Source organism: Haliotis rufescens, unplaced genomic scaffold, assembly GCF_023055435.1.
Source record: "Haliotis rufescens isolate VD_foot unplaced genomic scaffold, xgHalRufe1.0.p SCAF_4, whole genome shotgun sequence".
In the NCBI taxonomy this organism is placed as follows: Eukaryota; Metazoa; Mollusca; class Gastropoda; order Lepetellida; family Haliotidae; genus Haliotis; species Haliotis rufescens.
In genome coordinates, this window is record NW_025964112.1 from 19,969,817 (window position 1) to 19,996,878 (window position 27,062).

At 39.9% G+C, this 27,062-nt stretch overlaps 1 protein-coding gene across 1 annotated transcript in view; it reads left to right on the forward strand.

Moving 5' to 3' along the window:
* LOC124132132 (titin-like) overlaps positions 1–27,062 on the forward strand; it is a 168,666-nt gene that overhangs the window by 75,152 nt on the left and 66,452 nt on the right. The window contains exons 16-23 of the mRNA XM_046495821.2: positions 1,467–1,536; positions 1,700–1,792; positions 2,105–2,200; positions 3,784–3,948; positions 4,281–4,436; positions 17,529–17,688; positions 23,027–23,167; positions 23,850–23,969. Of these exons, the coding sequence (XP_046351777.2) occupies positions 1,467–1,536; positions 1,700–1,792; positions 2,105–2,200; positions 3,784–3,948; positions 4,281–4,436; positions 17,529–17,688; positions 23,027–23,167; positions 23,850–23,969 (1,001 nt within the window). The remainder of the gene's footprint in view (positions 1–1,466; positions 1,537–1,699; positions 1,793–2,104; positions 2,201–3,783; positions 3,949–4,280; positions 4,437–17,528; positions 17,689–23,026; positions 23,168–23,849; positions 23,970–27,062) is intronic.

A 27,062-nucleotide genomic window follows, 5' to 3' on the forward strand; every position in this document is an offset into this window, starting at 1 on the left:
AATTATGTACTTGACATAAAAAACAAATCAAAGGACCAGATATGATAAGGATCCTTTTGCACACTGGATCTCCATGATTCAAGAAATTAGAAAAAACATTAGAAATTATTAGAAAAGTTGTCAGATGTGTTCATATGAAAGAGAACTACACTATGTTCATTTAAGCACTTGAATGTTTGGAATTAAAACAACACTAAATGTATAGGTAATTTTTCAAATTGGCAGATTTTAGTGTATTAATGATACGTTTCTCTAATATTTAGACATGAGCAAATGTTTCACCCAAGCAGATTTAGAGATGATCTAGAGATGTAGACAAACATTTGTTTAAGAATTCATCTTGGGTCATGGAACTGCTGATAGATTTTTTCTTGAAGTTGGAAAAAATCTTTTCATTGATTTTATCAATTCTTATGTACTTGAAGAAGACAACATGCAAATGAATAAAAGAAAAAGGGCTAGGTGTCAATCACTTGAACAGTATTTAGACAAATATTTTCCATAAACATAAAAATTAACATTTCCAGTGACACAAAAAAATCGGCCCTCGATCGTCCTTTGTACATATTTGGTGTTTGTTTATAACAGATTTTCATGCATGAAAATGGACATCCACTCTACCTACATACATGTACTCATAATTCAGATAGAATTGTCTCCCTTATTGCACAAACTGATGGAAATGGCATAACATGTAATGTATACTGATACACTGCATACAGTGATAACGTATTGGTAAGCAGTTGTGGCCGGTTGAGCTCAGTGAACTATCTACCAAAGTGAAAGCAACATAGTTTGCAAAAAATCTCTTTGTAAACTGAACACCTCAGACAATATACAGACTTAGTAAATATAGATGGGCAAATTGTTATTGTTTCCTGAGAAGATATTTGGATTAATTTTATCTTCTGGAGCTGAAAGGCATGGTTTATCCCGTCTTTTAAAATGCTGCTAGTCACTGTGCAGAGTTTCTTGCCTTAGTCATGCCAGGATTCTATGGTTATGGGTTTGAATCCCTGATTGGCCCTGTTTATGTGCATGCACGTCTCAATATAAGTGCAACAATCTTTGACGTGACATTAAACTCCATTTCACCTCACCTCACCTGTTTATGATCCTTGGTTTGTGACACAGTCCCTGTGCTCATGGGTTTCACCAGTGTGGTACACGTCTCTAAGACTTGCTTACTGTTGGTCTTTCCTCCCACATCAAGCTAACATACGGTCAAGTGTGAGATAACTGAGAATACTAAAGTTATGTAAGACCAAACTCAATCCCTCACTCACTCTTGGTATTCACGGAAGTAGTAGACCAACCTCTCTTTGGGTTTTCCTTTTGGCTCAACAAACTCTGATACATCTGAGCTTCTGTTGAAAACAACATTAAAACAAACTCACTCACTCATATAGCTGTGAATATTTTATGTCTGTTTGCATCAGTAACTACCATATGAACCTTGTTTTCAGGGTGTTCCTGCAGGACCTCTGTGCATGCGCTGCTATACCATCTAATGTTGGAGCAGTTTTCTTGAAAAAGGTAACAAGAGCCTAATCATTGAAAACACATAATTTGTTCTTAATGATGTTGATTCTCAATAATAATTTGAATTTGAAATACAAAATATCATTTAAGTTTGTATAAAGTAGGACATTGTAAAGCAATAGCATAACACATTATTTTTGTGTTTTCCTGGTTTCAGCGTGATGAGTTTATGCAGTATGTTGAGTACCTGTGTCCGAGGGAGACTGCTGAATACTTTCTGGAAACAGAGGAAGCTTGTCTCTTCTTGAAGGTTTGTGCCATGTTATTAGTTATTTCCAGGGACATAATTAATTATCTAATGGAGCAAACATCTAGGTTTCTAAAAATGACACAAAGAATATGTGTTACATTAAGTCTTGTATAATGAGGATATAATTTCAAAAGACAAAAAGAAACACAGAAAAAATGAAACAAATAATTTTGATATCAAGCTTTTGGAGGACTTATGCTTTGCCTAAATGGTAATGAATGTTGTCCTCTTGAGCTCTGTCTCTGAGTGAAGTTTTGAGTAAACTGTTGTGTTAGATACCTGTCTACATGCTGGTGATATTTTCCTCCTCAGAAATACAGTGCAAGCATCAAGGACACGGAGACAGCACTGAAGGCACACCTGATGAAGCCGGTGGAGAGGCTGGCTGCCTACAAGTCATTCCTCCAGGTCAGTGTACTGTCTGCATCATCATTCATGGCCTGATAGGTGTGGCCATAGTCTAGAATGTCTAGTGTCATAAAATCTAACCTTAGGACTATACTAGAAAGTGTCCTGGAAAGTGTCCTAGGCAGTTTCCTAATTGTCATCCTTAATAATTGTCATCCTCGAATATCCTGGGTGGAATCCTTGGGAGTGTCCTGGATATTGCCTTTAACAGTTTCCTAGTTGTTGTCCTTTGTATTGTCCTTGTGTGTTCCTTGGGAGAGTCCTGGATATTGCCTTTGACAGTTTCCTAGTTGTTGTCCTTTGTATTGTCCTTGTGTGTTCCTTGGGAGAGTCCTGGATATTGCCTTTGACAGTTTCCTAGTTGTTGTCCTTTGTATTGTCCTTGTGTGTTCCTTGGGAGTGTCCTGGATATTGCCTTTGACAGTTTCCTAGTTGTTGCCCTATGTAATGTCCTTGTGTGTTCCTTGGGAGTGTCCTGGATATTGCCTTTGACAGTTTCCTAGTTGTTGTCCTTTGTATTGTCCTTGTGTGTTCCTTGTGAGTGTCCTGGATATTGCCTTTGACAGTCTCCTAGTTGTTGCTCTTTGTAATGTCCTTGTGTGTTCCTTGGGAGTGTCCTGGATATTGTCTTGGACAGTTTCCTAGTTGTTGTCCTTTGTATTGTCCTTGTGTGTTCCTTGTGAGTGTCCTGGATATTGCCTTTGACAGTCTCCTAGTTGTTGCTCTTTGTAATGTCCTTGTGTGTTCCTTGGGAGTGTCCTGGATATTGCCTTTGACAGTTTCCTAGTTGTTGCCCTATGTAATGTCCTTGTGTGTTCCTTGGGAGTGTCCCGGATATTGCCTTTGACAGTTTCCTAGTTGTTGCCCTATGTAATGTCCTTGTGTGTTCCTTGGGAGTGTCCTGGATATTGCCTTTGACAGTCTCCTAGTTGTTGCTCTATGTAATGTCCTTGTGTGTTCCTTGGGAGTGTCCTGGATATTGCCTTTGACAGTTTCCTAGTTGTTGCCCTATGTAATGTCCTTGTGTGTTCCTTGGGAGTGTCCTGGATATTGCCTTTGACAGTTTCCTAGTTGTTGCTCTATGTATTGTCCTTGTGTGTTCCTTGGGAGTGGATATTGTCTTGGACAGTTTCCTATTTGTTGTCCTTTGTATTGTCCTTGTGTGTTCCTTGTGAGTGTCCTGGATATTGCCTTTGACAGTTTCCTAGTTGTTGCCCTATGTAATGTCCTTGTGTGTTCCTTGGGAGTGTCCTGGATATTGCCTTTGACAGTTTCCTAGTTGTTGCTCTATGTATTGTCCTTGTGTGTTCCTTGGGAGTGGATATTGTCTTGGACAGTTTCCTAGTTGTTGTCCTTTGTATTGTCCTAGTGTGTTCCTTGGGAGTGTCCTGGATATTGCCTTCCTGGGTAGAATCCTTGTCATGTTGTATGTGTATGTTGCAAGACTGGACAGGTAAGACATCAGAATACTGTTGAGGATAGGATATTTTATGAGTGCTTCAAATAAATTACACTAAATCTAAATTGTCAATCATGGAATTTGTTACTATGGAAATGTAGACAAATGAGCCATCTCTGTCCAGGACTACCTGAGGTACACCTCGCGAGCGGGGCAGGACTGTGCTGACGCGGAGGCAGCCATTGCGATGCTGAATGAGATTACTAACATGGTCCAGCAGATCCAGATGCTGAGCCTTGTTGAGGGATTCTCCGGCGACATCAACGAATGTGGACCACTACTCAGACATGTCAGTAACTTTTGAATATTATATATTTATTTGGTGAGTGAGTGTAGGAGAATGTTATCTGACTTGGACCAGGAAAACCAGTGTGAGCACTGACACAAGCTGTCAGCAGCTGTGAGGCTGACCACTGGGCCCCCTGTTTCCCCATGAACAAGATGATAGTGACAAAAGTTGTTTTAAGTTTATTGACAAGTGATAATCCAAATTTCCTTTAATCCGGATTCCTTATCTTTGTTTATGGTGTGTTTTTTAAGATTTTACTGCAATGCTATCTACAAAATGTGTGAGATCTGTATTTTTCAGTGTATATATGTTATGTGATCTTGTGTTTTCAGGATGATTTCTTGATGTGGGATAGCCCAAATGCAAACTCAGGACGTGGCAAAGAACGCCACCTGTTTCTGTTTAATGACAAACTCATCTTAACAAAACGCAAGAAGCCTGACACGCCGACCGATACGGCCACCTATGTCTTCAAGAGCCTGGTTGAGGTAGGAACTAGATCATATAGATGTGATGTTAAAATATGGGAGTAATCTGTCATACAGACCCTGAAACAAATGTATCCAATAAAGCCTGTGCAAGTCTAGAATATTTGGCAAGTCTAGCTTACTGCAGTATCTGAAAATGAAGAAAGGCTCCTGGCTCTTATTGATAATAATTTATAACTATATCTTTACTGTTGCTTTTTTTAAGAATATGTTCATTTCAGAGACTAGATGTAAGTCTAATATGGGCGTTACAAGAGTCTTAGTCACATCAACATGAAAGCAAAATGAAAACTTAAAACTTAAATCCTCAGTTTGGAAGGGAAAAGGAATGATATGGAAAACATTACATCTGTGTTTACAACATTGCTGAGAAAGTTTTCAGACATGTTTATATGATTAGCTCCTAATCCTTTTTCTTTCTTGCACTTGCAAGTTATGACTTGTTACTTGATCATGTACAGAAGTGGGTAAGAGTTCTGGAGAAAATTTAGCTGCGAGCCAGTGTGTTATCATCACAATTATCTGGAGTCAAAGACTTGTTGATGTTCAAATATTATAAAAGAACCACCTGAAACCTCTAATATAAGGCTATTGATTCTTTTCTTTTCATATGGAGTTGTTTTGAGTGAAACAAAATGCCAGGATTGGAAAGATAAAAATCTATTTCTCATTAATATAATTTTCATAATGATTTCTATCTTTCCTTGTATTTGAAAATGTGCTTTTCTAGTGGATTTATCACACCTCATCCTTTTTATGGTGAAAATAGTCTTCATCTATTCAAGTACATTCAAGTTTGTGTTTGGAGCTTTTTTGACATGCTTTTACTTGATAAGTAACACATTTGGAGTAAGTCAATATTTGGACATCAGTCGATCCTTGCAGGGATACAATGGCAGGTATTGCTGAAACTGTTCTCTTGTCTTTGTGTTTGTATCTCAAGGATAGAGACACTTCTGCCACTTCATAAACTGTGAAGGAAATATTGCCTTCAAACTCCACTGCCTCGTATGTCTGTTTAGTTTTGACTTGACAGGCTGAGTGAGGTATATATCATGCTCATACCCATGGCCCATTTCCCTGGGACAGATAATTGGTTTACAGCTTCAGAGCAGTTGATGAGTTTCCAATCTTCTCTCTGTGTTTCTGCCCATCAATCTGCAGTGCTAGGCATGTGGACTCTTCAATGCAGATTGCTTTTTCACCATCTGGAGACAATGTGACCTTGACCTTGAGACACCAATGACCTGACATTGCTTCATGGTCATGTCCTTGAGAGAATGTATGGAAGCTTAAGTGGTTATGTGTGTGCAGGAAATTGTGCACACTGCAGTTTGAAATGTTGTTGGACAGTTAACTCGTCTGATCTTTCCTAGTGGAAAGTGATACAGTTACCTTGCGTTGTAGGTCCTACTCACATTGTTGACATGATTGATGCTTTCCAGATTCATCAAGAGCAAGTGTAATTTTTGTCCTTGTTAATTTTAAAAAATTTCAATTTCAATTTCTAGCTTTTGACTAAAGCTGTTTTCTGAAAAAGCAGGTCAATTAAAGTTGACATGATATGAGTTGGTTATCAGCTAAATGTCATGTCTATGGGACAGCCAAGACAGCTACTGTTTCACAGGAGTCCATGTGTAGAATCTAGTGTAGACTGACTTTGGTGTAAGGACAGAAATAGGACAACCCAGGGAAATACCTCTCATCACAAGCCCAACACAGGGTTAAGAACAGTATCACAAGAAACTTACTTATATGTTTTGGTCTAGATCTGCTTTTGTCAGAATACAACAAGGTGATTGTCTGCACAAAAGTTTCATCTCCTTGCACTCTTTTTGATTCGAAAAATACTCTCAGATATCGGATCAGGAACAATATCCAAACAAGTTTTTTTAAAATTCTTTTTTGGCACGTGTATTTGTTCAAAAGAGAAACTATAACATATTTTTTTTCATGGGATGTGTGTTTATTTATCTATGCGAACAGTGTTGTGACCTTTAAGAGGAATTATATTGTACAATTGTTATGTGTTGAAACATATTATTTCTATGCCAAAAAAGTAGAAGATGGTGGGAATCATCATGACGTACACTCTTCAAAAAAGAAACGAACAGTTAGACTTTTAGTAATTTTTTTGTACGTAATAAAGTCGATATATTTAATTTAATATCATAGATAGTCACATGTTGTCATTGTACAAAGGCATTGAAAACTGGTCAGTGTAATGTTACATAAGGCAACAAGGTTATATCAGCACTGTAATGCATGGGCTAATAGATGTAAGCACAAGATTGGAATTTGATTTTCCATCTGGGAACAATGGTTCAAGTTATTTATTAAAAAAAGAAGTTTTTTTTCTATTTTTCAAAGATTTCATGTCATAAACACAAGGTGTATTCAATTTCTTTAACAAACAGGAATGATATATTTTATGCGTAGTGAAAAAGATATCTAATCATGTAATAATTCAAAAGCTCAAAATTTTATTTATATATATATCATTCAGTGATATAATATGGTCAGGGTGTACTCTAGTTTTCTGCACATTGGAATGTATTTCTGAGGTTACAAAGGAAAGAACAATGAGTGAGTGAGTATGGTTTTACGCCGTTTTTAGCAATATTCCATCAATATCATGGTTGGGGGGGAGGACACCAGAAATGGGTTTCACACATTGTACCCATGTCGGGAATTGAACCCAGGTCTTCGGCATAACGAGCGACCGCTTTAACCACTAGGCTACCCGACGACCGCCCCTTGAAAGAACAATGGAATGTAAGTGATGGTTCAGCCTGTATAAGATGGTGTGTGCTGGTCACCTCAGATTCACCCCACCTCCATGTGTACCAGCTGTCCTGTACTGGGAGAAATGCAGGTGTAATGAGACACCACAGAGGAGAGACTCTTGCTGGCTCCTGTTGTCTTCAAATTGGGGGTTGATGTTCTTCTGTGTCGGCATGCTTTGCTGTGTATCAATGTTCTGGTGTGTCATGACTTTCAGTTAATCACGAGCACAATCACAGAACTATGTTTTAGTTGTTTTCTAATATTAATTAATAAAATATTAATCAGTAAAATCATGTATATTACACTCCCTTGCCCTGTACTCCCACCACCTTGCCCTGTTCTCCTACCACCTTGCCCTGTACTCACACAACCTTGCCCTGAACACCTACCACCTTGCCCTGAACTCCCACCACCTTGCCTTGCCCTGTACTCCCACCACCTTGCCCTGTACTCCCACCACCTTGCCCTGTACTCCCACCACCTTGCCCTGTTCTCCCACCACCTTGCCCTGTACTCCCACAACCTTGCCCTGTTCTCCCACCACCTTGTTCTGTACTCCAACCACCTTGCCCTGTACTCACACCACCTTGCCCTGTACTCACACCACCTTGCCCTGTACTCCTACCACCTTGCCCTGTACTCCCACCACCTTGCCTTGCCCTGTACTCCCACCACCTTGCCCTGTTCTCCTACCACCTTGCCCTGTACTCACACAACCTTGCCCTGTACTGCCACCACCTTGCCCTGTACTGCCACCACCTTGCCCTGTTCTCCCACCACCTTGTTCTGTACTCCCACCACCTTGTTCTGTACTCACACCACCTTGCCCTGTACTCCTACAACCTTGCCCTGTACTCCCACCACCTTGCCCTGTACTGCCACCACCTTGCCCTGTACTGCCACCACCTTGCCCTGTACTGCCACCACCTTGCCCTGTACTCACACCACCTTGCCCTGTTCTCCCACCACCTTGTTCTGTACTCCCACCACCTTGCCCTGTACTCACACCACCTTGCCCTGTACTCCTACCACCTTGCCCTGTACTCCCACCACCTTGCCTTGCCCTGTACTCCCACCACCTTGCCCTGTTCTCCTACCACCTTGCCCTGTACTCACACAACCTTGCCCTGTACTGCCACCACCTTGCCCTGTACTCCCACCACCTTGCCTTGCCCTGTACTCCCACCACCTTGCCCTGTTCTCCCACCACCTTGCCCTGTACTACCACCACCTTGCCCTGTACTCACACCACCTTGCCCTGTACTCACACCACCTTGCCCTGTTCTCCCACAACCTTGCCCTGTTCTCCCACAACCTTGCCCTGTTCTCCCACCACCTTGTTCTGTACTCCCACACCCTTGCCCTGTACTCCCACCACCTTGCCCTGTACTCCAACCACCTTGCCTTGCCCTGTACTCCCACCACCTTGCCCTGTTCTCCTACCACCTTGCCCTGTACTCCCACAACCTTGCCCTGTTCTCCAACCACCTTGCCCTGTTTTCCCACCACCTTGTTCTGTACTCCCACCACCTTGCCCTGTACTCCCACCACCTTGCCCTGTTCTCCCACCCCCTTGCCATGTACTCCCACCACCTTGCCCTGTTTTCCCACCACCTTGTTCTGTACTCCCACCACCTTGCCCTGTACTCCCACCACCTTGCCCTGTAATCCCACCACCTTGCCTTGCCCTGTACTCCCACCACCTTGCCCTGTTCTCCCACCACCTTGCCCTGTACTACCACCACCTTGCCCTGTACTCACACCACCTTGCCCTGTACTCCCACCACCTTGCCCTGTTCTCCCACAACCTTGCCCTGTTCTCCCACAACCTTGCCCTGTTCTCCCACCACCTTGTTCTGTACTCCCACACCCTTGCCCTGTACTCCCACCACCTTGCCCTGTACTCCCACCACCTTGCCCTGTACTCCAACCACCTTGCCTTGCCCTGTACTCCCACCACCTTGCCCTGTTCTCCTACCACCTTGCCCTGTACTCCCACAACCTTGCCCTGTTCTCCAACCACCTTGCCCTGTTTTCCCACCACCTTGTTCTGTACTCCCACCACCTTGCCCTGTACTCCCACCACCTTGCCCTGTTCTCCCACCCCCTTGCCATGTACTCCCACCACCTTGCCCTGTTTTCCCACCACCTTGTTCTGTACTCCCACCACCTTGCCCTGTACTCCCACCACCTTGCCCTGTACTCACACCACCTTGCCCTGTACTCCCACCACCTTGCCCTGTACTCACACCACCTTGCCCTGTACTCCCACCACCTTGCCCTGTTCTCCTATCACTTGGTTCTGTACTCCCACCACCTTTCCCTGTACTCACACCACCATGCCCTGTACTCACACCACCTTGCCCTGTACTCCTACCACCTTGCCCTGTACTCATACCCCCTTGCCCTGTACTCCCACCACCTTGCCCTGTACTCCTACCACCTTGCCCTGTACTCACACCCCCTTGCCCTGTACTCACACCCCCTTGCCCTGTACTCACACCACCTTGCCCTGTACTCACACCACCTTGCCCTGTACTCACACCACCTTGCCCTGTACTCCTACCACCTTGCCCTGTACTCCTACCACCTTGCCCTGTACTCACACCCCCTTGCCCTGTATTCACACCACCTTGCCCTGTATTCACACCACCTTGCCCTGTACTCACACCCCCTTGCCCTGTACTCACACCACCTTGCCCTGTATTCACACCACCTTGCCCTGTACTCCTACCACCTTGCCCTGTACTCACACCACCTTGCCCTGTACTCACACCACCTTGCCACACCTCACCCTACCCCACCACACCTTAACCTGGCACATACCCCTTGCCTCCTCTCTGCCTTGAGGGATGTCAGAGCATACTGTCTGTGTTTCCAGTATGCCTGTGTAGATCAGATGTTACCAAAATAACTTCAAGGCAGAATACATGGCACCATAGTATTTTATCTCCATCATCTGGTTACCATAGAAACCAGATTTTTATGTGCACTGCATCCTATCTACTCTTGGTTATCTCGATGACAGGTGGTTGGTGATCAGTTTGAGTAAACTTTATGTGAAGACATGATGTATTAGTCTTTAGGTTTCAGAAGTTCTACTGCCTCATGTCAGGTTAACTCTTTTAAAGTCACAACAATTATTTTGAGATACAGCAATAGTTTATTGTCATTGTTAAGCAACAGGTATATATGTAATTGATTTATAGGTAGTTTAAAATACCGCTAAATATATGAAATGAGAAAGAATGAAGTGAGATGGATAAAATGGTACATCATTTTCATATTTGAAATAAAGAAAAAACAAAGGAAAGTGGAATGACAATTACTCTTTTTTATTACTTTGTTCATGGAAACCTCAAAACACATGGTGGGTGGGTGGGCTGGTTGGTTAGAAATTAAAAGAAAATTTGAGAAACATTTTTTATAGGTGATCTCTTTATGGTCTTTTTGGTGGGATGAAATAAAAAGAAATGTTATGAAATAAATCAGGTACATGGATAACTGGTCAGAGAACATATTTAACAGATTCCTGTTAGTTCACATATTCAACAAGAAGAAAAAAGTAACTATACTTCAATGTTATATATTTTTTCTACATTTGTGAAATTCTGAGTGTATCCTTAAAACAAATAACAAGTGAAAAACACTTGCATGATGGGAGTTCCACCGTGATAATGAGTGCAAGTTGAGCCAGGAGGGATCGACATTGACTTTAAGACAGTGCCAATGAGTGCAGTACTTGATCAGAGCCAGGTTCCCTCTGTCTTAAAGTTCAGGTTACCTACCTAGGCTGTACAGGGAGTGGGCAACATCCTCTGTGAGGAGATGCTGGTACATCAACTGGGATACAGGTGGCTAGGAGGGCAAGAGCACAAAACACATGGAAAGGTGGTTAGCTGAAAAACCGAGCTTGGCAGCCTTCTCCTTGCAGTGCTAGTGATGAAAAAGTGCCCCAAATCTAAGCAGATCAGACAGCTTTAAGAACATGGTTGAAATATTTTCTTTGAACAAAAGATAATGTTAATGTTTTTATTGTTTGCATCCATAGTCTTTGAAGGTTGGATGTAAAGGTATTGAAATAAATGTTATGGTAATTCTGTTTTGAGTTAGGGGCACGGGTGGCCCAGTCGTCTAAGGCGCCACGATTCGCTGTGCAGAGTAGCAGCCCTTGGGCATGCCAGAAACCTATGATTGTGGGTTCGAATCCCGGTTTGCCCTGATTATGTTTCTAGGTTTGTCAGCACCATACCCGAGCTTGTAGGTTTCACCGAAGTGGTAAACGTCTGAGACCTGCATCACTTCGGGCTTTCCTCCCACATTAAGCTGACACACAGTGATATAACTGGAATAACGTTAAAAGTGGCGTTAAACCCAACTCACTCACTCACTCACTGTTTTGAAGTTTGTGCCTTTTGTTACATATGGTTTGCTTGTACCAGAACTGATGCAGAAACTGTAGTGAGAATATAAAGGCTTTTTAGGGTCACTTTCTTCTTCCTGTATATGGGGGCACAGGTGGCCCAGTGATGAAGTTGTCATAATTTGACTTGAATTTTACTTGTTGTTGTCCTGACTATGGTCTGATCTGTTTGTGAACACAATATCCATGCTCATGAGTTTCGCTAAAGTGTCGCTACATGTCTTAGACCAGCATCTCCTTGGGCTTTCCTTGCACATTAAGCTCTAACAGTGATGTAACTGAAATACTGTTCCAAGTGGTGGTAAACTATCATTTATACTATTCTTGATGGAAGTAAGTTCCCTCTTCACACAATATGATGAGGATATGATACTTCAGTTACTGATTGATGTGTGATGAATGTATATATATTTATAATTTGATGTAGAGTAACTACTGTATGACAGTGAAGCTGTTTTATTAAATGTGGTAGATACTTATGTGGGGTAGTGTATTTATCCCCAGAGTCTCCTTCCTTCTTGACTTCACATGATGATGGAGCTGTATGAATGGAAGCCACATAACACTTCACACCTACATTTTTCTGGTCTTTATCTGGTCGACCATCAAAGGTTTTGGTTTGTAATTTCTGAGAACTACTGTTCAAAGAACTTTATTCAGAACCTGTCAAAATCTGTTTTCAACAAAGCCAGCTGGCCTCTAGGACTCAAATAAAAAGTGTTCATGTGAAGCTTGGCAACTAGATTAAACAGGGAGATCCTCTGTGTGTGTGTAGTTGGATGGGTTGCTTTTGGTGTAGCTGGGTGTATTTAGATGGGCTGGGTTTGTTGTTTGTTTGTTTGTTTTTTGTTCAATGCCATACTCAGTAATATTCCAGCTATATGACGACAGTCTATAAATAATTGAGTCTGGACCTGATGATCCAGTGATTGACATCATGAGCATCTATCCAGACATTTGGGATACCATGACATGCATCAACCAAGTCAGCCAGCCTGACCACCCATATCCCGTTAGTTGCCTCTTCTGACAAGCATGGATTGCTGAAGACCTATCCTAACCCCGATCTTAATGGGTCAGGTTGGGTGTAGTTGGATGGGTGTAGTTTGGTGTAGTGTGATGGGTTGGGTGTAGTTGGATGGGTGAAGTTTGGTGTAGTTGGATGGGTTGGGTGTAGTTGGATGGGTTGGGTTTTACTATTAGGTATTTTACTAGAAGTGTTATAGAAGTGTATTCAATGTATTCTGTCATGAAGAATGAATGAGTTATGACAATGGAATAGTTCATGTTGATAGGGGGCTTCACCTATTTGGCTGAAATTCTTCGTTGGAAATAATAAAAGTTACAAAAATAGAGTGACTAAAATACTAACGATCTGTGACAGATGTGCATGAAAAAGGGAACATATGATTTGGGAAATCACAAGATGAATACCATGAGGATAACTGGAAGCCCTGTCTGGAACAATACTGAACAAATTTAACTGCATCTTCAAGTGCCACCTAACCCCATTTCTGGTGTCCCTCACCTAATATTGCTGGAATATTGCTAAAAGTTGTATAAAACCCAACTCATTCACTCTCTTGCCTATTTCTAGATGTTATTAGTGCCTTGTGTGATCCACAGATAATCAATAATTAGATCCACATGACAGATTTGAGTTAGCAGAAAAACAACATTATCATACCTCCATGTCAGAATGATGAGACAAACAACATTATCCTACCTCCATGTCAGAATGATGAGACAAACAACATTATCATACCTCCATGTCAGAATGATGAGACAAACAACATTATCATACCTCCATGTCAGAATGATGAGACAAACAACATTATCATACCTCCATGTCAGAATGATGAGACAAACAACATTATCCTACCTCCATGTCAGAATGATGAGACAAACAACATTATCATACCTCCATGTCAGAATGATGAGACAAACAACATTATCATACCTCCATGTCAGAATGATGAGACAAACAACATTATCATACCTCCATGTCAGAATGATGAGACAAACAACATTATCCTACCTCCATGTCAGAATGATGAGACAAACAACATTATCATACCTCCATGTCAGAATGATGAGACAAACAACATTATCCTACCTCCATGTCAGAATGATGAGACAAACAACATTATCCTACCTCCATGTCAGAATGATGAGACAAACAACATTATCCTACCTCCATGTCAGAATGATGAGACAAACAACATTATCCTACCTCCATGTCAGAATGATGAGACAAACAACATTATCCTACCTCCATGTCAGAATGATGAGACAAACAACATTATCATACCTCCATGTCAGAATGATGAGACAAACAACATTATCCTACCTCCATGTCAGAATGATGAGACAAACAACATTATCATACCTCCATGTCAGAATGATGAGATCTGATTGGTTAATGTGATCCTAATCAAATACTATTTATCCCACTTGGGAGGGAAGTAAATTTCTGAGCGTAGAATAAATCCCTTGATTTTACCCCGCCATGAATAACACAGGCTGCATGTGGATTTCTGAGTGGGAGAATAAATCCCTTTTACCCCGCTTTGGAGCAAAAGGCCGCACTCTTTTTGCAATTCAATGAAAGTCATGTGACATAGCACACATTAATCTCAGCTCTATCAATTTTGAATTTGTTTTAATTGATTTACACAATGGTAGATTGAAACATGTCAGTAAGATAAATTTGTTGTAGCAGTATCACTTCACGTACATGGGGTATTTGGCGTCCCTCGTTTTATAGGACTTATGGTGTATGAAAGACTTGCAACCAACACTTCAGAAAGCTTTCAGCATCTGTCTTTATAGAAGTTTACACATAACTTATATGATCTTTCTGAAATGAAGAGCTGTGTTTGCATCAGTCATGGGAGCAGGTTCAATACATCATATCAAGACTTCTCGGATTATTTTTACATGTGTGGGGTTTGATAGCATTATAAGCAATGGGTCATAGATACATAATGTATTCATAAAATATTTGTAAATGTTATTAGACAAATTGTCAGAGATAAGATTAATGACCATGTTTATTTGCGCTGTCTGGTATCAATGTAACTGGGTAAACATTAAGTCGTTAGACAGCATGTAACGTAAACAACAGCATAGTTCATGCTCGGTGTAGGAAAACAGCTTGTGCTCATCCTGTGGCAGGCAACAGCAGCCAGCCTGCTTCCTGAAACAGGGAGGAGAAATATGAACTGCTCAACTTTTGATAGGGATATTCCGAGAGTCCAGGTGGAGACTGAATCTGACTGGCTGCTTTAGGATGTTGTCAAATGGACAGTGGTTAGTTTTGGCAAGGAACTGATTCATTTGTTTTCTTTCAACCTAAAGAAACTACTGTTCACATTTCTGTAATCTGTTGTCCTCTGATGTTTGTATCAGTATGAAAAATCTCAGTATCACTTTCACTGAGTAGTATAGTTTAGATGTTTTGGAGTGGACATTATTCTCTTACATAGCACAGTGTGGTTTCACAATTCTTTGTCAATACATTCATCAATGTTTTGAGGGTATTCATCATGTCTCTGTCTCAAAAACCTTAGGAGATTCTTTATCGAAATCCTACCCCATACACCAGTATTAAATCAGGCTGAAAGGAGGATTGGGTGGTCAGGATTTGTGACTTGGCTGACTGTACAAGATCTAGTATGGATCGTTGTTCATGATATCAACCATTGGTTTGCCTGTCCCAGAAGTGATTATTTAGAATTTGGAGTGATATGGCTGGAATATTGCTGAATATGGGGTAAAAACAAATTGCACTCACTCTGTCAGAAGAAAAGGTTAAAACAAAGTGGAAGTTAATTCACTCACAAATCACTGACAAGTACGAGTGATAACACAAGGTGTTCACATGGAGGTCCTGCCCTACCTGTCCTATACACTCTGAGGGAAGGTCAAGGTTGCAACAGTTGGCTCCTGAAAACATTCCACGACCATCAAGTCAATTATACAGTTCCCTCACAAGAAATTTGAGGATGACAACATTTTGCACAAGTCGCATGTCTTAAGGTTTCAATTGGCAGGTGTATCCTTTGGCTTGAAATGCTTGAAAGAAAGAAGCCAGCAGGTGGTTGGAAATGATACTTAGACAATGTCGGTACCTATACATTCAACAGTATATTCACATGCTCAAAGATGATTAAAGCAAGATCAACTTGTCACAGGTATATATGAGTTAGTCACACAAACCTATTAAATAAAGTATGTTTGGTGATAATTTGGCTGCTAAATATTTCCTGAGATAACTAGACTACATCATTTAAAAGACATTTCTAAAATAATCATTGTGTTAATTCATTAAGATGGCTTGGTGAAAATACAGGAACATCTGTAGCCAAGAAAGAGGACAGTAGGTTCAATATAACCTCACAATCATTTCTTTGTTTGTGGTAAGATGCTCAGCTGATACTCATTCAACAATTTTTGAACAATTAAGACAAATATATCTTTGAACATTGCTATTTTGTTTGGTTTGTTTCTCCTTATTTTCTCTAAATTTCCATATGATGAGACTTTTTGTTGCAATAGGTCTTACTTGTCTGCCAAATGCTGAATCTGAGGAAATAAAACAGATCAGTTTGTCATTAACATTTTCTTAAAGAAACTATCGTCTTGGGAAAGAAATATCATTCAGGGCAATGTATCCTGGGATGAATTCTCTTTAGTATAATGGGTAGTATATTTTATAACAGAAGATATAATTCATCTTATTCCATAGAAAATATCTTACAGTGTTTCAAATATGAGTTTCAAATGTGAGTTTCAATTTTTCCACCATGAAAATCATAACTTTTGAAGCAAGAATCATCTACTTCAACTTGACTGTGAAAATATGAAATATAAAACATTGTAGACTTTGTTTCAACAAGCTTTCTGACAGTTATTACTCAAAGAAAATCATAGATCTTCACAAAACATCTGGAAACATCTTCCCAGTATTATTCACTCATAAATCCTTCGTGAAATATGACAAAAAATAAGCCAGATTCATCCGATAAGGTCAGAAAATGACCTTCCTGCTTTTCATTAGATGAAAGATGTTCTGTGTGCAGAAAAAACAAAAGGTAGTGTGTTGGTGGCATCTATGTTGTCTGCTTTTTATTACACTTCTTGGAGTCTGAAGGCTCAGAGATTCGTTGTCCTATTTTTACATACAGTGTAGGTACTGCTGGTGTCTTCCATGTCTTCTGCCTCACTTAACACCAGAATGAGATGTTATGAGGACTAATTGTTTCATGCTGTGGCTGCTTGCCCAGTTGTAGTTATGGTAGCTTCCTAGTCTGAAGGGAGGCTAACCTCCTGGACTGCCCAGTCTGTTTACATCTGCTACACTTTTCTCAGGGAATAATGTCTGTGTTGGAAGGTTTTTGAAGAGGCAATGTGAGCATGTGCTTCCTGCATTGGTGTACAAATTTGTGCAAGGAAACTTCTTCCGTGGATATTTTTGGAAGCAATTTTGTATCCAATGTCAGGGGTTGGTGACAGCCATCTTGAAATTCCATTTGGGATCCAGTTTCAGTGATATGTGTATATGATCGTAAAGAGGTGGAATTATTAGTTATCGTTGCATAAGAACAGTAAGTGTTTTTATTCATGGATCCAGGCCAGGAATGATTATGTTATGTGTTTTGTGCTTACTCAGGTATTTTTCACGTGCACCTGTTCTGCTACTTTGACTGGTGTAAGAGTTACAAGATCACCAAACTTGAAACTTACACTTGGCAACAATCCAATAATTTGAGCCAAATCACTGTTGTCATGATAAAAGAAACTTGAAGGGTTTGATTATATGTAAAATAATTCATGCATATAATTACTTTTAAACTGGTCCAACCTATTTTAAATTCCAGCTCCAAAATATTCAAATCAATGAAAATGTGATCGAGGATGACCGGAGATTTGAACTTTGGTATGCAGAACCCACCTCTGAGAAACTAACATTCCAAGCCAAGAATATTTATTCTAAGCAAGCCTGGATCAGGGAAATTAGAGGAGCATTGAAAAGATTAGGTAAGTAATAGACAGAGTTTAAAAAAATTGTTATTAAAGAAAATTGTTTTCATTGCATGGTTCTCCCTTTCAGTGATATATCAACATATGACGGTGACATTAAAGGGCAACAACACTCCAGCTTTGAAAGTATTGAAATATGGATGGCTTTTTTTCTATAAGCCATTTTGGTTTGACATGCGTTCAGCACTAATTGGCATCTGGTGATTACGTGTGCTAATTAAAGGGGCACATGCAAGATGGCTGTGTGTTGGGGTATTGTGAGGTTTACTATAGTGTCTTGGGACTCCTGAATCTTTACCTTTCTAAATTATTGATAGGCCAAGGACCTTCCATGCATAATTTCAAAATCATGCATTCAGTCTCCTTCAATTCCTCTTCTTCCCCTGTGCGTTTTAAAGGAAAAATAATTATCACGAATACCTCATATAGTTGTGTCAATGCTAACTTATTTAAACTATTTAGAGTTTAATCTGTATTTAGTGAAACTATTGCCAAATTGGTAAGATGTAATATTGAAAGATTATTATTTGATGTTTCATGGTATATTTCAGAGAAATGATGATGTCACTTTTAAGAACTGTTCTTGTTTGAATGTTATACAGTTTTGTATTGGTATTTAGGAAATATATCTATAGAGGTAAAAAGAAAAGTAATATTGTTCTTAGATGACCTGTGCTAAATGTGTACCAGTACTCACAATTAAATTGACCTTATTTAACAGAAGATTTAGATGTTTCATTTTATGCTGTATCTGTATGATAATTGATGTTGTAACATTGTATTGCTAACCCAGTTACTGTGCTGGGTAATTATAATTTCCAGTTACAGACTCCTTACTCAGGGTCCAATAAGTATATAACCCTTCCCAATGATAACAGATATTTGAAGAAACCTTTCTTACTTAGAGTCTAAGGAGCAGTGTCAATTATCTTTTATATTATAAGGAGTTTAATATCTTTGAAATATTTCATTTCTCATTTGAAACAGTCACCTTTTTAAGAATTTAGCCTTGGTTTAAACTGTGGGGCTCCTTCGTGACACACATACATGTTCCTCCACTTCTGTGTCTTGACATCGAGTTGAATGATGAAATACCACTTCACAAAGACACACACCAAGACAACCTATACTTTAACAGTACTCTATGTTTTATACAGATGTCAGAGATGTTAACTGTAGAAGGAAACCAGTCAGACTTGGCATGCCTGCACCTATTGTCATCTGCAAAAATAATCAGTTAAAATGAGGGCCTTTTATTTGATTTACAGACTTTTACTCCATAACATTGGGTTTATAAATGAAAATAAAACTTTGAACAATGGTTGTATCAAAAGTGATCTCTCAATAGTATGGTCAGTTGGGTGATACAAGGGGGAAAAAAGAATAAAAAGGGTCTTTAAAGATGACAAATAAAACTGTTTCCTTCCTTCCCTTAATGCCAACTTTAATTTTTTTGCAAACAAATTTTTTATTTCCCAGACTATGACGGAAGGAAAAAATAGTCACAATGATAAATTCTATTCTATATTGGGGAGAATTTTAAGCTGTAAACCAAGGAAAGAAACAAAAAAGCCTGAGCTCCCTCGTCTGTAAGTGTCTGCGCTGGAGATATGGATCAGATGCCGGTGATAAATATATTGCGATATAATTACTGCAGACTCCTCCTTGCAAGGCTGACTTCCTGCTGAGTGGACTCATTTGTTGGATGTTAGGATGGAGAACACATGGTGTGTTATGTAATAAACTACTCTGCTTACATGCTAATTAATTACTTTAATTTGATTTTAAAGTTGGGTTGATGCACCTGCTGGGATAATTTTTTCAATATCATGTTTGAATTTAGATGTGTTATATAATTATTATGATGAAATAATTAGGCTACAAGTTGCAGGTGAGATGTTCAGGGAAAATGTATACTTGAAATGTTTGTCATTGTACCTGATTTTAGTGTCTTGTTTTGATTTTAATTTGTGTAGTATGGCTGTGTTTGAGGTGTTCAACTGACTGTTGATCATGTGGGCACTTATCATAAACATAAACAAAGTGATGAACATGGAGTATTTTGAAATAATAATACATGGAGGAGAAGCGCACAAACAATAGTTTCATGAATACTGGCTTTGAAGTTCCTTAAATAATTCCAAATTTAAGGGAAGGGTTTGCGTAACCACAGCCATAGACAACCTTATTACCAAAAAACATTGTTCATGATGTGTGCAGAGAAACAGAGCTCTTGCAACAGCTCCTAATGGAAGGGTCTATCATTGGAAACGAAATTGATGATTCAGAGATAGTTGTTACTCGAAAATAATAAACTTAAGTAACAATAGGATGACAGCCCGGGAAATGTTCTTAACATCTGGCATGCCTTTCAAAGGAACTGAAAGGATGCAATTTTAGTTTTAAATCTTAATATAATAGAGAAAAAGTAACAATCTTCTGTTAATTGCATATAAATTGCTGTATACTGAAGATATGTGTGATTCCATTGTAACTGCTTTTGTTTCATGTTTATCATGTAGGTGGAAAAGTCGATTCTGGTGCAATGATTGATGCGAACTATTTTTCTAATGAAGCATCGCATTCATACAGTATCTATAACCTAGGATATATCTGACATGATTCATATCAATGAAATAAAAAATAATAATAGTTGTAACCAAAGAGCATTTTTGGAAAGGTACCAGCATTCCCTGAAAGTCTATTTCTGTAAATGGGAGAAAAATGATGAATGTCTTGTATTCAATGAGCTGCCTAACTTGCCCAGATAACACATTTTGAAACATGTGGTCATTTGCATTCCCTTAACCTTAATCATATGTGTTAATGAGTTGGATTACAAGGTGGGTAATTAGTTGAGTGACAAAGAAGTCTCACCAGTACATATATGTGTTACACAACTATTGGGGGACAGAGTTCCTTGACACAAGGGCAGTTCCCCAAGTAGGCCCTGAGCACTCGTCAGCATTACGTGTGTTTTTGCCCTTGTTTCTGTTAGGTAAGATATCTTCTTTATCCATCACATGAAAAACATGCTTGACAATATTCCAACAGTTTATCAGATTGTTCTTGAGACAAAACAAACACTATCATTTCGTGGTCTATGTGGATGCCTCTAAAATATTTCTCTGAGTTGGCCTGTTTTTACTACGATGCTTGGAATGATTAACAACAAAGTTTATTTATCTTCATATGAATGATACTAATTACTAGGAAAATACAGCTGATAAAACAGAGAACAAATATGCTTTCATATAATTCTAGGACTGTTGTTTATTCCTGCTGTGATATAACGTTAACTGAATAGACATTGACAGAAACCAATTCTCATCATGTAAGATTGTGTTAATCATCAACTGTCTTGCTTCTGCTTCACCAGACAATATATTCTAAATAATGTTATTTCTCTGGAAACAACAGAAACCTGTCTAGAATCAATGGGTTGTATAAGTTTTGACGAATGATATAAATTCTTTCCAACATTCTTCTGTACTAGTTGTGACAAATGGTTTCTATCAGATGTGTCTATATTTGAGTTAGCAATTTGTTAAAGGAATAAATTAACTGTTATAAAATTAAGCAGACATTGGCATGAAGATTAACCACTGACAGTAATTTCTTTACAGATATTTCAGTCCCCTTAACTGAGCTATCATTTAATTTTGAAAACAATGTCTACAACTGAATATGTTCCTTGTCTTAATCAGATATGGTCATACCTAGAGCTATTTCAAATTCAATAACAAGCAATGTCTTTTTGCAAGAAATGTAATGCAATGATATTATTATTGTATAAATAGTTGTTTTTTTTATACATTTAATAACCTTTAGAATGAGAGATATTTGAAAATAAATATATTTGTTATCATGCAGTTCTGTGCCAAGATGTGGGTTCGAATCCCAGTTCACCCTGATTATGTTTCTAGGTTTGTCAGCACCATACTCTTGGTCGTTAGTTTCACCGAAGTGGTAAACGTCTGAGCCTCCCTCCCATATTAAGCTGACAGGCCATGATATAACTGGAATACTGTTAAAAGCAGCGTTGAACCCAACTCGCTCACTGTGCCAAGAATATTGTAATAGGATAAATATTTTGAAACCTATAGTCCATGTATCTCTGCAGCTGTTACAGATAAATTAAAAGAAATAGTAATACATGCATGATGCCAAACTCAACCTTGACATACATATTTGAAGAATATTCTACTAATATGTTATAGCCAGTACTGTCCAATGTATTTCTTGGCAGAGCTGACAGACAAATATTTAGAAAATGTAAATGTCAGCTTAATGTGGGAGGAAAGCCCGAAGTAATGCAGGTCTCAGACGTTTACTACTTCGGTGAACCCACAAGCATGGGTATGGTGCTGACAAACCTAGAAACATAATCGGGGCGAATCAGGATTCGAACCCACAATCTAGGTTTCTGGCATTCCCAAGGGACGCAACTCTGCACAGTGAATCATGGCGCCTTAGACAACTGGGCCACCCGTGCCCTCTAATGAAAAAAATAAGACTAATAAGTAGAGTTGTTGAATCATTGAGTTCAAGGTCAGAAACAAATGTTCCAAGTATATCACAATATGACTGTTACTGGTCTGGTGGTATAGTAGCATTTAATCATGGTTTAAGTTATCAGTGAATTGTAAAGTGATTGTGGTTAATTTGATAAAGTATATAGTCTACTGTTTCTGATTTCAATTTGAAAAAGAGAAACACAACAAATATTTATTTTTGGTAGACCCATCTTTTTATATTGGAAGCAGCTAGTATAGGTGGTTTATACAATTGTACAGTTTTGGAGTGGTTCATGAAATCTCTCTGCAATCTCACAAAAGTAAATTCAGTGTTTTGATTGCTTTCTTTTCATCTCATGGTGCCTGTTAACTTGGTGGACCAGCATTACTGTAGGTTATTGTGAATTGTGGGTTGGTTTGGAACATTAATAACAAGATAAGTGATATATTCAAACCTAAACATTATTTACTTAGACACACAGAAAACTTTTAACTTGAAATAAATGACAAGGAAATGATTTGATTTGTGGGTTTCACCAAAGTGGTAAATGTCCAAGACCTGCATCACTTTAGGCTTTCCTCACATAGCAAGCTGACATGCCATGATATAGGTGAATTACTGTTCAATATTGCATTAAAATTCACTCACTCACTCACTCACTCACTCACTCACTCACTCACTCACTCACTCCACACTCACTCACTCACTCACTCACTCACTCACTCACTCGTAAAACTCTTGTCAGATGATATTTCTTGGTGAGTTCCTATAAAGCGATTCATCTGTAACTATTTTTAACCCCCTTTACCACTCGTAGGTGTTGAAGACACAGACATCATGCCAGAACGACGTTCCAATGCGGCATCTCCATCCAAAAGATCCAACATGGAGAATGGCGACATTGGTGACGAAGTTGACAGAGGTGGAGACAGTGGCTCTGAGTCCGACAGAACACAAGGTAGAGCATGAAAAATAATGTTTAAAAGATAATATAAGAAAAGAAATCTTTGAATTGTTTTAAAAACCCTGACAAAACCCTTTCCTGATTCACAAGAAATCTCTGCCAAAAGCAGGGTCATTTGTACAATTCCGATTATAGCATTAGTAAATAGTTGTTCATGGTTTCTGTCTGGGTCAGTTGGCTGCTAACAGCCTTAACCAATGATCAGAGTAGATTGGACAGCAAACAAACTGTCATGCACAAAAGAGTCACAAAATAGCATCCTTGCCTATAATGTATTAATGCAATTGACCCAAACCAAATCGTCGAGTTGTAATTGTTTTATTTTTTCTTATTGTTGAAGGAACAGATTGGAATAATCTCTAAGGACCTGTTCCACAAAGTGTTTTTAGTGCGAAGATAATTTCCACATGTTAACCGTGACTTATGACAGGCCTAAGGCCCAAATTGATTTGTGGAACCAGTAGGTAGTACCAGTGTAGTGTTTGACTGCATATTATGATACCAATTTTAACTCATACCTCCTGCATTATACCCAGGAAAAAACATGTTCTTGAAATGACAATTTTTTCTCTTTGCAAATTTGAATAACCTGTAGAAATGAAATTGAATCATAAAACATTATCTTTTAACTTTGGAATTAATATTTTGTTTTCATATTTCCTTCATTTCATTCCAGACTACGTCTCCCTGAGCTCCCTGGACACCGATATGAGCAGCTACCACACTGCGCATGAGTTCGAGGACGGATCCACCCAACCTTTCTTCAAACGCCGCCCAAAGAAGATTGTCTGTACAGGTGAGAGAGTTCACATGCAGCATAGTCCATGCACTCATACTTGCCATTGTTTCACATGTGGAGGGAAAAACCTCTGCCAGTGAGATCAACTCTGCAACAGTCAAATGTTCCAACAAAGACATTGCATTCTTAAGGGTGAGGGACAAGGAAACATGTATGTTGTCAGGTGTCAGGAAAGCACTCTGCCAGTGTTGTAGAGAAATATTACCTTTGCCATAGTTATGTAGTTATGCCAAGACATGAGTAACTGATGATGTAGGTGTTTAGGATGATTGTGAAGTTGGATAACATCCTGTCTAAAGTTATCTCCCTTGGACTGTCTGTTTAGTGTGTAAGTTTGTGTCATCACGGGAGAAATTTCATTGAAAAGTGTGAACAAAATCTCAGTATCAAGGTGTCACTCAAATTCAAAGGCTTTGTTCCTGGGTTTTCTGTATGACATAGCCATATCAAAATAGGTCATCAGTACCCTATTTCTATCACCCTGTAAAGATTCCAGGGCAGAATAGGTCCTCTGTACTCTAGGCTGATTACCTAGTATGAATTTCTGGGCATAATAGGTGCCCTGTGCTCCATGTTTGTCACCAGTAGGGATTCCAGGCAAACTAGGTCCCCAGTACAACATGTTTGTCACCAGCAGGGATTCCGGACAAACCAGGTCCCCAGTACACCATGTTTGTCACCGGAAGGGATTCCGGGCAAACTAGGTCCCCAGTACAACATGTTTGTCACCAGAAGGGATTCCAGGCAAACTAGGTCCCCAGTACATCATGTTTGTCACCAGAAAGTATTCCAGGGAAACTAGGTCCCCAGTACACCATGTTTGTCACCGGAAGGGATTCCAGGGAAACTAGGTCCCCATTACACAATGTTTGTCACCGGAAGGGATTCCAGGCAAACTAGGTCCCCAGTACAACATGTTTCTCACCAGAAGGGATTCCGGGCAAACTAGGTCCCCAGTACAACATGTTTCTCACCAGAAGGGATTCCAGGCAAACTAGGTCCCCATTACACAATGTTTGTCACCAGAAGGGATTCTGGGCAAACTAGGTCCCCAGTACACCGTGTTTGTCACCAGAAGGGATTCCAGGCAAACTAGGTCCCCAGTACAACATGTTTGTCACCAGAAGAGATTCCGGGCAAACTAGGTCCCCAGTACACAATGTTAGTCACCAGAAGGGATTCCAGGCAAACTAGGTCCCCATTACACCATGTTTGTCACCAGAAGGGATTCTGGGCAAACTAGGTCCCCAGTACAACATGTTTTGTCACCGGAAGGGATTCCAGGCAAACTAGGTCCCCAGTACAACATGTTTCTCACCAGAAGGGATTCCAGGGGTAACTAGGTCCCCAGTACAACATGTTTGTCACCGGAAGGGATTCCGGGGAAACTAGGTCCCCAGTACAACATGTTTCTCATCAGAAGGGATTCCATGCAAACTAGGTCCCCATTACACAATGTTTGTCACCAGAAGGGATTCCGGGCAAACTAGGTCCCCAGTACAACATGTTTGTCACTGGAAGGGATTCCGGGGAAACTAGGGCGCCAGTACAACATGTTTGTCACCGGAAGGGATTCCGAGCAAACTAGGTCCCGAGTACATCATGTTTGTCACCAGAAAGTATTCCGGGCAAACTAGGTCCCAAGTACACCATGTTTGTCACCAGGAGGGATTCCAGGCAAACTAGGTCCCCAGTACATCATGTTTGTCACCGGAAGGGATTCCGGGCAAACTAGGTTCCCAGTACAACATGTTTCTCACCAGAAGGGATTCCGGGGAAAGTAGGTCCCCAGTACACCATGTTTGTCATCAGAAGGGATTCCGGGGAAACTAGGTCCCCAGTACACCATGTTTGTCACCGGAAGGGATTCCAGGCAAACTAGGTCCCCAGTACAACATGTTTGTCACCGGAAGGGATTCCAGGCAAACTAGGTCCCCAGTACAACATGTTTGTCACCGGAAGGGATTCCAGGGAAACTAGGTCCCCAGTACACCATGTTTGTCACTGGAAGGGATTCCAGGGAAACTAGGTCCCCAGTACACCATGTTTGTCACCAGAAGGGATTCCAGGCAAACTAGGTCCCCAGTACAACATGTTTGTCAGCGGAAGGGATTCCGGGCAAACTAGGTCCCCAGTACAACATGTTTCTCAGCAGAAGGGATTCCAGGCAAACTAGGTCCCCAGTACACCATGTTTGTCACCAGAAGGGATTCCAGGCAAACTAGGTCCCCAGTACAACATGTTTGTCACCGGAAGGGATTCCAGGCAAACTGGGCCCCAGTACAACATGTTTGTCTAGCAATTATGTCTTCTTATTTTGCTGATGTTGTAAGTCAAGAGACAGGTGGAAAAACATGGAGCCAGATTTGATTTGAGGTTAATTTTCAAACAAAAGTATATGTTAAATGGATATATGTTTTTATCACATCAGTTTAGTTTTTTGTTTTCTTTTCCAGAATTAATAGTTGCCTCTTAATTAAAAAACTAATATTGACTTCCTTCAGGTAGGTTAAACAGTATATATCTACAATATACTTACAATTAACATGGATAATTCCAGTAATCACTTCCATGAGGTACCGGTAATCCACAATACCATTTTAATTAGAACCAACCTGTGGATAGCAGACCCTAGCATTTGCTAACTTTTCTTCTTATTAATCACTGAGAGAAACGCTTCCCAAAATAGCACTGTAATATAAGCTGTTGCTGGAAAAAGAACACGCAGGCTAAGTTTAAAGTGTTATGACTGGTGCTTGGAGCAATGTATGGTCTGTTTAAAGTAAATGGACTGACATGCATCTGTAGAACATACAGATGTACAACTTTGTATCATGGAAAACAATACTTTACTTGACCCAGTAAATTAAAATGCCCATTTTGGTGACCAGAGTTGTGTCCCTTTGGTGGAACAGAAACCAATGATCGTGGGTACGAATCCCAGTTTACTCTGATTATGTTTCTAGGTTTGTTAGTACCATAGCCATGCTTGTGAGTTTCATCGAAGTGGTAACTGTATGTCTTGGACCTGCATCACATCCGGCTTTCTTCCTTAACTTCAAGCTGACATGTCGTGATATAACTAAATAC